Below are 13,117 nucleotides of genomic sequence, written 5' to 3' on the forward strand. Positions count from 1 at the left end.
TGTTTTACCAGGTGGAAAACAAACAAAGATGGTGTACATGGCCTGGCCCAGGTCATCCAGCACTATCAGATTCCAGAGAGCCAAGGTAGCTTGCAGCATCTTCTTTCAGAGCCTCTGGGTGCTTTCTTTCTCCATCTCCCTGTCCTCTTGCCCCATTATTTTGTCCTGTTTTTCTTTTTCTGTCTTGTGCATATGTATGAATGTGTGGTGTGCATCCACATGCTCATATGGCCGCATGCACTTTTATGCTTGTGTTCAAGGGCCAGCGGAGGATGTCCCGTATCCTGCTCTATCACTGTCTAGCTTATTCCTCTGAGATAGGGTTGCCCACTAAAGTGCAAACTAGGTTGGGTGGCCAACTAGCCCCCATCTGTCCTACTGTCTCCACCTCCCATAGTGTCAGAGTTGCCAGTGCATGCACAGTCACACCTACTGTTTTATACGGGAGCTGAGATCCAGACTCAGACTCCCATATGTATGTAGTATTTGTGTGTGTACCATGTCCCCTTACCTACCAGTGCCTCTTCAGCTCCTGCCCTTTTCCTTTACTAACTCTTTGTCCTGTTACAGAGCATCTATTGATACGGTGGAAGGGAATCAGAATGAGATGGAGTCAGGATTCTGCTGCCAAGAGGGACTGGGGTTCACGACTCAGGCGCCTTTGAAAGTGGAGGAGAGGGAAAGATAGCCTTTCGTCCACTCTCAGAGAGGCATGAAGGCCTGGGAAGGGAAGCTGGGGAAGGGCTTGGTAATTATGAGGCACCCCAGATGGGCCAGCACATACTCAGATGTCAAGAAGCTTAAAGACAGTGGGCACTCTGACGGCTACCGGCACCACACATCTTTAAACAAACTAGCTCAGTAGACAAATGTCCTTTCTCATCTCCTCCTTTCATCTGGTTTCCCTCCTAGCAAGTTCCAGCAGCCATCGAGATCTTCAAGAACTTTCAGTGAAAAGCAAACTGCTTCCCCCAGCACACACAGCCCACTACACAACGCTGACTACCCCCTCGGCCAGGTGAGAGAACAAGGCTGGGTTTCTGCTTTGACTTCTGCTCTGTATGTCTTTAAGAATTGCCTTTATAAGGGCCTTGGATATCGCTCAGTTGGTGTAGCGCTTGTCTAGCATCCTCAAGGTCCTGCATTAGATCCTTGGAATTGAGTAAACTGAGGGTGGTAGCACTGTGTATAATCTTGGCACTTGGGAGGTAGAAACAAAAGGATTAGAAGTTCTAGGTCAGGAGCTAGAGAGACAGCAGTTAAGTACATGTGGCTGTTCCTACAGAGGTCCCAGTTTCTATCCTCCTCCTCCTCCTCCTGGCAACTCAGAACAACCTGTAACCACAGTTCCAGGGATGAGATGCCCTCTTCTAGCCTCTGCTGGGTACCAGGCATTGTTGCACATGCCTTTAAAGTCCTAGCACTTCAGAGATGGATCTTGTTTCAAGGCCAGCCTGGTCTACAAAAGGAGTTCAAGGGCAGTCAATGTTACATGATAAAATCCTGTCTCGAAATGTTTGGAACAAAGAATAATCTTGGTGTAGGAAACGAAAACAAAACACACACACACACTGAAAACAGCCCAGCAAGGCGATATTCCTATTGAAAAATGGGTGCACCAGAACCCAAAAGAGGCTAGGGAATATAGAGGCAAGAAATCCATCAGGATTTTATACTAACACAGGTGGTGACTCTGTCTTTTCCGCCATTCCGAGTCTTTCACAATTGGCTAGTTTTGGAAGAATCACAAAGGAAACGCAGGAGAGGGGATCAAATTCCAGGAATGTAGGGAGGCATGGTTTTCGGCAAATGCTTGTTTTATCAGGTGGAGGAGATTAAAGTAATGTTACTTTAAGGGGGAGATGTTTATATATTGAAACACAAACTTCAAGGTCATCTTCAGCTTCATAATGAGTTTTGAGGCCAGCTTGGTCTGAATGAAATGGCTGAAGCCCTGGGGACATTACAGGAAAAACTTGTCTCCTGGAAAAGATGTAGAACTCTTTCAGCCAGCCTTGTGGAAGAGATCTGGGACTCAGCCAGCCTGGGCCAGTTCTATTTAGCTGTACATATATCTTATTTTCTGTTTAAACCCTCCCCTCCCCCTCAAGATCCCAAAGACCTGAGAGGTGGTCACTGGGTCTATTTTCTTCTTCCCAGTGTGACCACATTGAAAAAACCTCCCTTCCCTGCATTTCAGTATTAAAAATAATAAAAAAAAATACCTAAAAACTCCTGAACAGACTTCCTGTTTCACTCTCTTCTGAAAAATACTACCTAATAAGCATGTTCCACTTTGCCTGAGATAGAAAATGGTCACATATTTGATAAATATAGCTTCTCCTACCAAGAACAAACTGACTAATCAATACAGACATGGGTTTGCTTTTGACATTCAGGTCTTAGTCCGGCCTTTTGTGGAGGTCTCTTTTCAAAGAACAATTTGCCACACAACCACAGCTGAAGGACCAAATCCCAGCTGGAACGAAGAACTTGAACTTCCGTTCAGGTAAGTGGAACTCCCCTCTGCAAGGAGCCAGAGCAGCTGAACTGGGACAAAGTATCACAGTGGGGAAAATGGAGCCGAGGCAGCCACTCTGTGCCCACAGCTGGGTCAGCTGGGTGAAGTTGTCACATGCCTTTAACCCCAGCATTGGAGAGGCAGAAGCAGGTATATCTCTGTGATTACAAGAGCATCCTGGTCTATGTAGTAAGTTCCAGGCCAGAGTCACACAATAAGATGCTATCTCCCAAAAGATGAACGAACGAACGAATGAACGAACGAACGAATCCCTTTCAGAACAATCTACTTTCCTCCTGTCTCTGACTTCTAACAGGCTAAGGGCTTTTTTTGTTGTTTTGTTTTGTTTTTCCTAGTTTAGTGCCCAAAATGCCCTAAATTAAACCTAACCTTTCATGAAGAAGAAATTAAAACCGTTAAAGACAGCTTAAAGTCTTTAGTGGTGGGTGTTATGTGTATTCTAGGTCCCTATGGAGATCTTTGGAATGAAAGACATATTAGGGTCGAATTCAGAAGTAATGAAATCAAAAGAGGGCAAGGTCACCACTATCATACACAAAACAAGCAAAGGAAGATCAGCTGATGAGTTTCCATCTCTGGGGTACCCCACCCCCCGACTCTAGCCCTGCTGTAGAGGGACATGTTACACAGGCACTGCTGGGTCCTCCGTCCTACAGTCCAGGAAAGAATTCTCTCACCCTTGGACTGCTTGACTTCCATGTGGGAAAATGAGAAGTAGCGGCTGCCATTCCTCCAGTCCCGGGCTAGCAGGAAGTCCATGACAGCAGGTGCTCCTTCTGGTCAGAGCAGCTTTAGAAAGTTCCTAACTCTGGTGTTGGCTGGAGACCTTGTAGTCTTCCACAGAGCTACCTCAGGCCCTGGCAGGTAAGTTCCTTGTAAGACTTACCACGGAGTATGGGGGATACAGTATTTACCAGTACAAGCCAGTATAGGATTTGGATCTGCAGAGCCCAAAGCTCAGAGCCAGTCCCATTGGAGTGTATACTTAAAATATGTGTTTTATGCCGTGGTGTGAGAGCTCCTTGGGATGAAAGGACTGTGTGTGCTCTGAGTCGGCATTTTTTAAGCATTTGTTCTGCCTGTCTCCATGGTCTCTCTTCATGTTTTGTCACAGGGCCCCCAATGGGGACTACAGCACAGCCAGCTTACAGTCAGTGAAGGATGACGTATACATTAATATTTTTGATGAAGTGCTGTATGATATCCTAGAGGTGAGTTTCCAGCTGTAAGGGAGTCGTTTGAACTCTGCCGGCATATTCAGATCCCCTACCACTGTAAGTCCCAAGCACGTGGGAAAAGGATTGTGACTGTGCTTGCAGAGGAGGATGTCATCTTCCAGGGTTAGAGGAAATCCTGCCACTTCCCTACTGAATTAATTACCTGGGGGGCTGGGAGAAAGACTCAGTAGGTAAAGTGCCCACTGCCAAGCCTAAGTTTGGAATCCTAGCACACATGTAAAAGCTGAGTGGGATGGTGTACCCCTGCTTGGCGGTAGAGGAATCCTAGGGCTTGCCTAGACTCCAACTAGTCTAGTTGAAACAGCAATCTCCCATTCAATGGGAGACCATAGGAAACAAGTAGGGAAACATATTGGCATTGAGTTCTGATGTCCATACGCACAGCACAGTCAAGAGCATCCATCCATACCTGTTCACATGCACACAGATCCATAAATGTCTGAAGTTCTTAAATAATTAGTACTTCTCATGCTTCCTTCAGGATGATCGTGAAAGAGGAAGTGGGATCCATACCCGTATTGAGAGACACTGGTTAGGATGTGTGAAAATCCCATTTAGCACCATCTATTTCCAGGCAAGGGTAAGTAACTAAAGTCAGAATTACATGCCAGTAGGCAACACCTCTATCTATGCTTCCTATTAAACTCTTAAAGCTGTGAAAATGTATGTGTACAGAACTTGGACAAATGAAGATTACCACATCAAACCACTGGCTTCTATCACTACTGCATGGTATATATATCCAGCACCCGTTCCTATGCCTTATATCAGCTAAGATGTGATGACCTGAGTCTCAGAATCTTTAAAATATCCACACAGAAGTGAAGAATGTGGGACACAGTGAAAAACTGTCACAGAAGTGAAGTGGATGGATGCAGAAAACAGTCAGGGTGGTTGACAGCCCTGGCATGGGCATCCTATCAATATTTCTGAAAGTGTGTACTCATTAACACACATTAACAGGCATGCTTGACAATGACACCCTTTGTAGACATAAAGGTTCAGCCTAGTGATTCCATGAGGTTGGCTATTCTTATCTATCTATCTATCTATCTATCTATCTATCTATCTATCTATCTAGATATCATTATGGATGGTTGTGAGCCACCATGGGATTTGAACTCACGACCTCAGGATGAGCAGTCAGGGCTCTTAACCACTGAGCCATCTCACCAGCCCAAGGATGGCAATTCTTACATGCCTTTTTAAGTCTACTGAGGCAGCTGAAGATTCTGTAATTTCTTGGTATCTCAACATTAAATCCACGGCAATAGGAAATTATGTGCTGCTGTGATAACTACACAGAGCAGATGCTACCTGAACGGCAGGGTCTTCAGCAGGAGACCCAAACCAACCTCTATTCTCCGAGGTTCAGCATAAGCCATCTTAGCCAATGGGACAGTCTACAGCTATGCAGGATGTGTAGTGATGTGCTTGCTGGGAGAATTGTAGTCCCTCTTCTAATAGATTTTAAAAGAAGTAAGTAAAGATCATAGCATCTTACAAGTGAAGCTGCCTGTTAATGGTTGGCACTGTTGAATCTCGGGTCTGGAGGTTATTTAGAAATCCTTCCGCTGAGTGCCCTAATGTGTGTGCCTCCTTTGCACGTGGGGGCAGTATCTCACCCTGCACTCACAACCTCTGGAGGCAGACTTGTTATGTGCCTGCTACATTTATAAACACAGCTATAAGGCACAGAGAGATGACACAGAAGAGCTAAAGCAAACGTCCTTTTTGCAGAGCAATCATCTAGACTATGGCAAATACACACTACTAAAGTCAGATAGGAGATGCTAAAACATCAGTGAAAGAAACAAGCTATATATAAGGATAGAGAGTTAGCAAAGTAATTCTAAGATGACATTAGTCCTAAGCCTGGAAACGTGGTTAAAATTCTGGAAGGCAGAGAGGGAAAGCTGGGAAATCAGAAGAGGGAAGGCTGCTCGCTAGGGAGCATGCCACACACACCAGATACTGTTCCTATGCCTTTCATCTCATAGCTCAGTCCTTGCCCACAACAGCCTGACAAATTAGGTCCTGTTATTTTCTTTGTAGAAATGAGGCCTCTGAAGCCCTTGGAATCCAGGAATCTTTCATATCCATTGCGCTTTGTAACAAACAAAGAAAAGCAGTCAAGAAAGTATAGAGCCCTTTCTGTTGAGAATTTAGGGATTCTAACCTGGACAGAGCTTAATGTTTATCTGATGCATTAGATTATGACAAATGACCATTCCCTTTGAACTTCTGTTACAAAAAAAAAAAAAAAAATTACCACAGTGCTTACCAAGTCATGTTTTCTTCACAGATTGATGGCACATTTAAAATAGACATTCCTCCAGTTCTCCTGGGCTATAGTAAGGAGCGGAACATTATTATGGAGCGAGCCTTTGATTCTGCCCGAAGCTTGAGTGAAGGCTCCTACATCACCCTGTTTATTACCATTGAGCCTCAGCTGGTTCCTGGGGAGCCGATGAGAGAAAAGGTACTGGAGTACAGTCTGGAAAGCCACAGGGGATGCTGAAGCCTAAGAGGGGGATGCTGAAGCCTAAGAGGGGGATGCTGAAGCCTAAGGGGGGGATGCTGAAGCCTAAGAGGGGGATGCTGAAGCCTAAGAGGGGGATGCTGAAGCCTAAGAGGGGAATGCTGAAGCCTAAGGGGGGATGCTGAAGCCTAAGGGGGGGATGCTGAAGCCTAAGGGGGGATGCTGAAGCCTAAGAGGGGGATGCTGAAGCCTAAGGGATGCTTGCTAGGCTTTTTATAAACTTTGACTGAAGTGCATCAACACAAGTTCTCCTACTGTGATCTCCAATCGTTATGCTTTCGGCTAGGACCTAAGGTGACGATGGGACAGACACGTGTGCATTTGTCTTCACCATCTAGCAGTTAAGGTGATCAGCAACCCAAACTTGTAGGAAAGCAAGACAAATGTAAACATGTTCTGCTTTGAGAACAATGTTTTCCATGCAAATAAAACGAAGTATGACAATTAGAAAATCAGATTGCTATCTGACATTTACTGGCATGGATGCTAAGGAAAAGTTTCCATTGCTGACCTCAGGTCCCCAGCTGTCCTATGCATTCAATCAGTTCACACAGTCATAAAGTTAGATGACCTTCATAGCTCACAAGTTACCGAATGAAAACAATGTATGCATCTTAAATAGCTCCAGAAAGCTTGTAGAAACTTCAGGCAGCATCATGTTTGGAGACTTTACTCTTTCCTGGGCACTGGGTCTCCAACTTCAAGCTGGGGGAAAGGCTAGATTTATCTAGAGCCACAGAAGCAGTACAGGGCAGAAGTTAAACATTTACCTTCCCATTTTTACACATTCACACATCTTACTGGGTATCCGGGATGTAATGGGCGTTCCTTAGGCACTAGAGGAAGGATGGCCTAGGAAAGGAGATGGAACGTCTATTGTGTAACAGGGATGGCAGTGAACGCTTTTAATCCCAGGGGAAGAGGCTAGGAGAGGATGCATGTAGAGCTCTGTGAGTTCGAGACTAGCCTGGCCTACATAAGCGAGAATCTACATCAAAGCAATAGCAAAGTCTACCATGCTTGCATCATGCATGAACCTAACTTTCAGGTTATTGTGTTGTAACCCTTGGTTTCCAGTTGTCATTAAGTCTGAAGAAGAGATAGGAAACTGAGCCCACGTCTGCTAGTTTTGTTTTTCCAGTGCTACAGTCTGGTTCACAGAGAGGAATAGTAGGACGACGGCCCCTTAGCAAGGCCTATTCAGGAAAGCTTAATGAAAACCCAAGCATGCTGCAAAGCTCATCTCACATCCTCAGCTTCATGGCTAAAGCTGAGATCCCCAAGAAAACACAATAGAATTGTGTCAGATTATTTTTCAGAAAGTGAAATATTCTGAATGTCTGTCTCCAGGTGAGAGCTCAGGAAAAAAAAAGCAGCAAGCATGTGCACACACACAAATGCTCTCAGACCAAGGGCAGAATTCTGACTTCAAACTTAGCCTGGCAGCCTGTTGCTGCCTTTGGTGACATTTCTTTGCGCTGTGGCTGTATGCAGCATTTTCCATTGTCCTCTCACGTGACGGGCAGGATGTGATAGCCTACAGATGGAGGGGGTAGAAAGCCCCACCTACGATGTCCCCATAGGCTGTTAACAAAAAAGAGGCTCTCACCCTGAAATACATGGGACCACAGCCTAGAAATGGTTTTTCACTAACAGCAACTTTTTAAGTTGGAAGATTAGAAACATCTCCCCACCTTCATCCAAATCCAAATGGTTTTTTATTAAAGTATTTACTAGAGCAAAAGCTTTGTAAGTCAGTAGCAACCATAAAGTACTTACTCTAACAGCCCGAACTTTACATTGTTTTGGTGAAAAGCCTTTAAAGCTGTTGCTAATACTGTGTTTCTGTCATTTCCTTTTTATTGCCCATGGTAGATGAGTGACATGCTTAAGAAGGTACTGAGCATCTTGTTTTATAATCCATCAGTCATCAGTTAAACGCTTTTACTAGCTGCTTTTGTTTACTGCCTCCAGGGGACAGGTGCTGGGTCCCAATGTGTGTGATCCCTTGGCAATGAACTGTAGATGCCTGTGATGCCACAAAGAACATCCAGCCATGTGTGTAGCATGTGCAAGGAACTGGGGACAATCCCTGGTACAGAGAAAGTCAGATGCCTTTTTTTTGGCCCACTTACTATCTCCCTTTGTCTGCAAGTGACGTCATTGACTGAGTCTGAATGTCTCCTGCAAGTGGGGAGCTTAGCTTCATTTTCCATAACTGTTTCTCAGAGAAGCAGTGCAGAGCTAGCAGGTATTTTTAGCCAGTTGAAGGTCGTCACGACTGACTATTCGACGGCAAGACAAACACATTCTGTTTTCTGCAAATGTTTCATCAACTGACAGGTCAAGGAACTGAACCAGTTAAGACTCTTCTACATTGCACTCTGAAAAAACCTGAGTTTGTTAGTTCCATCCACAGTAGCTTCAGAATAAACAATTCAATGTAATATTTGGCCTTTCCATGACACTTCTCACATCACAAACAGCACACCTCTCCTTAGGTGCTGGTGTCCTAAATGCATAGTAATAACTTGATAGTGACTCGGTGCCAGCATGTGCACCGTAAGCACCGGGTACGGGAAGGAAAAGGTCAGATACAAGTCCTCCCTTCATGATGCCTAACAGAGCACCTGACTCCAAGAAGCTGAGACATTCTCTGCCACACTTTTGTCAGCCTGAGAGGTCAACAGTTGCACTGGCTCAGGACCTCTTGCTGGGGACAGTCCCTGTAGATGCTTCCCCTGCATCCTCCCAGGTCTCCCCATGGTACCCTGTAGAATCTGCTCAAACTCTTCGGATGTTTGCTTGATTCTCTTTGCTCTTCTCTAGACTAGAAGTGCCTTGACATGTTCATACTCCTTAGTCCAGAGTGTCTGGAATCGTTTAGAATCTTGGGAAATAGTTTTTGAATGACTACATAAATGAGGAGATGACAAATTTAATAAATCGATTTAAAGGAAAAGCATAAATTCAATTTTTCATCCCTTCATCGTTGCATAATTTTCCATTTTTCTAAAATCACAATTTCTGACTTGACAGCTCTACCCCAGGAATCTGTACCAGTTCACATTTGACATGGGATTCTGAATGCTCTTCCCCTTTAGAAGACTAAATCAAGTTCACAGAAAACTCTGCTGCTTGTGCTCAGCCATCAGATTAGTACTTCAGCCTTTAACACGCATAGGTTTTGTTTGTTTATTTATTAATCTAATAGTTTTCATAAGGCTTGCCAATTCACTACTCTCTTTTGGTCTTACTGAATGTAAATTAGTATTTAAGGATTATTGTCATTCTTAAATTATCGATTAAATAGAGCTGCAGATATACCAGGGAAAATGACTGTATAAAGAATCAGTTAATGATACAAATTCAGTTCATAGTGTCTATGAAATCTGAATGTTTTGTCTTGTCTCCTGTAATCACATACATCCCATATATTTCTTTTTGAAGTTTGATACCCAGGAAGATGAGAAATTACTTCAAGCAACAGAGAAATTTCAAGCTGAATGTGCCTTAAAATTCCCCCAGCGTCAGTGCCTCACCACAGTGACTGACATGACTGGAAAAACGGTTTTTATTACGCGTTATCTCAAGCCTTTAAACCCTCCGCAGGAGCTACTTCACGTCTACCCCAACAACCCGCAGGCCACTGCGGTGAGTCTGCCATAGCCAATCAGTGCTGTTGAAAAAATGATTTGAAATTTCAATGTACTGCCAGGCATCTCAGAACACGTAACAAACTAAGTACACAGGCATCATTAGGGATCAAAGGAAGGATTCAAACTGTTTTACTGCAATGAGGACTTCTTTTATTTGGAAATCTGAAAATGCCAGAGATGATGATAAACCTTGGTTTGTTCTTTCCATAGATAATTGAGTGCTCACTATATACCCTTGGTTTTATATATTAGGTACTGAAAAATTAACATATGAAACTTTTAACATCCTACATAAACATAACTTCGTTGTGTGTTAGGCTATACCAAAATAACTACTCAGTATTCTACTTAATGCTATATCCATCATTGAATTCAAAATAACAGCAGTTATTTGAGCAATATATATTTTCAATATATAGCCCATCCTAATGTGAACTCACAAGAATACACTAAACAGATGTGATAAATTCACTGGCTTCAAAATTCCATACCCACCATAAGATTCACCACTATGTGGACTATGAGCCATATATATGTTAAGCCAATTTTACATGAATACTATAACCCATAACTATTCTGAGACTACGGATAGTAAAGGGAGCAACTATTTCTAAGTTTTTAATATGGTGTGATAGATAGATAGATAGATAGATAGATAGATAGATAGATAGATAGATAGATAGATAGACAGATACATATGCCTACGGACAGACAGACAGGCCTCACTATCTATAATTAGTTTCTATAGAAAACCAAATAGGAACTTGTGAATTGCTGGTTGATTCCAGGCCTCAGGCATTGCTCTGCCACGGGGCTCCATTGTCAGAGGCCACAACAGTGATTTGTGTTCTGCTTAGCATTGGAAATGTGCATAAATTTCTCCCAGGAAAGACTGTTTAGAATGGATAGATAAAATATTTCAAGTATTATTAAAGTTATGGCTATGACAGAACTAAGAGAAAAGAAATCAAAAGGAAGACAGCAAGAGTGCACTAGAGTGAGAACCTGAAATAGTGTTTGACCTCAGGTTGTCTCATTACTGATGATGACTAGACCTGAGTACTGATGAGGCTCGAGGATGAGGGAAAGAGCAAACAAATCATGGAGATACAGCAGACAGGCAATTCCAGAATATCACCCAAAATGCTATATCTAACCCAGCTGCTAATACTGTTCTCTTCTGAACCCTCTTGAATTGGGTCTCGGCAGTTCAGCATTACTGTCTTCCAAGCTCCTAGTAGGATGGCCCATTAAGCTCTGCATACAATTCAAGCACTTATCTAGTTCAAAGTCTCAAAGTTGTCCACATCTGTCCAAAAAACCCCAACATGGACACATGGGCAGATCTGTAACACAATAGCTCAATTCTTAATACCAAGACAACTTATAAAAGAGTTTGGGGGTTTATGGGCTCAGAAGGTTAGAGTTCACAATGGTAGAGTGTAGGCCTGGAGGAATAGCTGAGAGCTCATATCCTGATCCATATCTAGAAAGCAGAGGTGGGGGGGAAGGGAGGGAAGGGAGGGAGAGAGAAAGAGGAGGGGGGGAGCGTGAGCACTGGGAATGGCACAGGTACTGTTCAAATCTCAAAGCGTGCACCCAGTAACATGGCTCTAATCCTTTGTATACAGGGACCAAGTGTTCAAATATATAAGCCTGTGAGAACCATTCTCACTGAAACTACCACACATGGGTTCCAAAAATCAAACTCAGGCCATTAAGCTCAAACAGCAAGTGTGCTTATCTGCTGGGCCATCTCATTGGACCCCAAATATCTAAACTCTTAAGATGAAATTCACAGAAGTATAAACATAATTATCCCCCTTAGAGATGAATAAACTGTGAATTATACTACAATGACCAGACTTGACTCCAATATTCTGTCCCCTCCTAAAACAAGGCAGTGTCCTGTAGGGGAATGGCTGCTTTCAGAACGGGACTAAGTACAGTACAAGATAATGTTACAAAGTCTTGTGTGCCAACAAACAAGGATAAAAATGAGAACCGAAGTGAGGGAGGTAAGGATGTTTCAAAGGGACAGAGCCAGCCTCTTTGTAAGATAATACAAATAACCTTCTGTGTGGCTTTAGGAGGAGATGAAGATATCAATGTAATTAGTAAGCACCTGTGAACATCAATTTCATGCTTTACACATATATGAAACTTCTTTTGAGAAATTAAGTTGGGATGCAGCTTTCTGTTTTCCTGGTAGTTATTTGTAAAGTTAATTTTCTTTGCGCAGGAACTGGTAGCTCGGTATGTGTCCTTGATCCCTTTCTTGCCTGACAGCGTGTCGTTTGCTGGAGTCTGTGACCTGTGGAGCACATCTGATGTGAGTCTTCCTCCCTTGCAGCTTCACGGCCTTAACTGCACATTAGCTAAATGGCTTGCATAATCTTCAACTGCATCATTCATGAGTTATTATAAAACTTACTTGGCCATCTGTTAGCAGGATGAGCTAAATTCTGAAATCGTTTTCTTCCTGATTCAACTCTGTCAAACTTCAGAAGTTGAAGAAAATAGGACTGGGATATAATTCAGTAGTAAATGCTTGCCTAGCAGCAGGTGCAAGGATATTAGGTTGATCCTCAGTAACCCCTCGCCCCCACACACAAAAGTATTTTGAAGATTTACAGAGACTTAAATTAACATTTCACCTATCTTAATTCTGAACTGTCCTAATAAAACATTAATAATATCACTTTGTTTAGAAACAGTCTAAATCTCATGCTACAGTAAGAAATTATATATTTCTTAATTTGTGGGCTTCCTAAGGTATACCATATCAAATATATTCAGTGTATATTTCTTACTCACTACCACATATGTTGGACTGACTCATGGACCATGGGTGATATACAGCAGAGCAAACCTATAGCACCACAAGTGTTTAATCTGATTGTGGATTTCAGGTTGTCTTATGTCTCTATAAAATCTAACACATACATCATTTTTTTATGAAATGTCCTAAATTGAAAAATGTAGCCATACTTTAACTTTTTTGCTCCCATTTTGGCAATGTAAGTCTAGATATTTTTAGACATACAGATTTTAGAGCCAGGAGGGATCTCTCTGTCTCCAGAGGATACATGAAAATAAAGACGACTCTTCCGGCCAGACCAGCACCGGGGTAGCT

At 43.0% G+C, this 13,117-nt stretch overlaps 1 protein-coding gene across 3 annotated transcripts in view; it reads left to right on the forward strand.

Moving 5' to 3' along the window:
* Cc2d2a (coiled-coil and C2 domain containing 2A) overlaps positions 1 to 13,117 on the forward strand; it is a 78,254-nt gene that overhangs the window by 57,149 nt on the left and 7,988 nt on the right. For all 3 annotated transcript variants that reach the window (XM_029476990.1, XM_029476992.1, XM_029476991.1), the window contains 7 exons: positions 913 to 1,018; positions 2,400 to 2,509; positions 3,657 to 3,753; positions 4,262 to 4,360; positions 6,086 to 6,262; positions 9,773 to 9,976; positions 12,224 to 12,313. In XM_029476990.1, the coding sequence (XP_029332850.1) occupies positions 913 to 1,018; positions 2,400 to 2,509; positions 3,657 to 3,753; positions 4,262 to 4,360; positions 6,086 to 6,262; positions 9,773 to 9,976; positions 12,224 to 12,313 (883 nt within the window). The remainder of the gene's footprint in view (positions 1 to 912; positions 1,019 to 2,399; positions 2,510 to 3,656; positions 3,754 to 4,261; positions 4,361 to 6,085; positions 6,263 to 9,772; positions 9,977 to 12,223; positions 12,314 to 13,117) is intronic.

This window comes from Mus caroli, chromosome 5 (assembly GCF_900094665.2).
Source record: "Mus caroli chromosome 5, CAROLI_EIJ_v1.1, whole genome shotgun sequence".
Taxonomy (NCBI): Eukaryota; Metazoa; Chordata; class Mammalia; order Rodentia; family Muridae; genus Mus; species Mus caroli.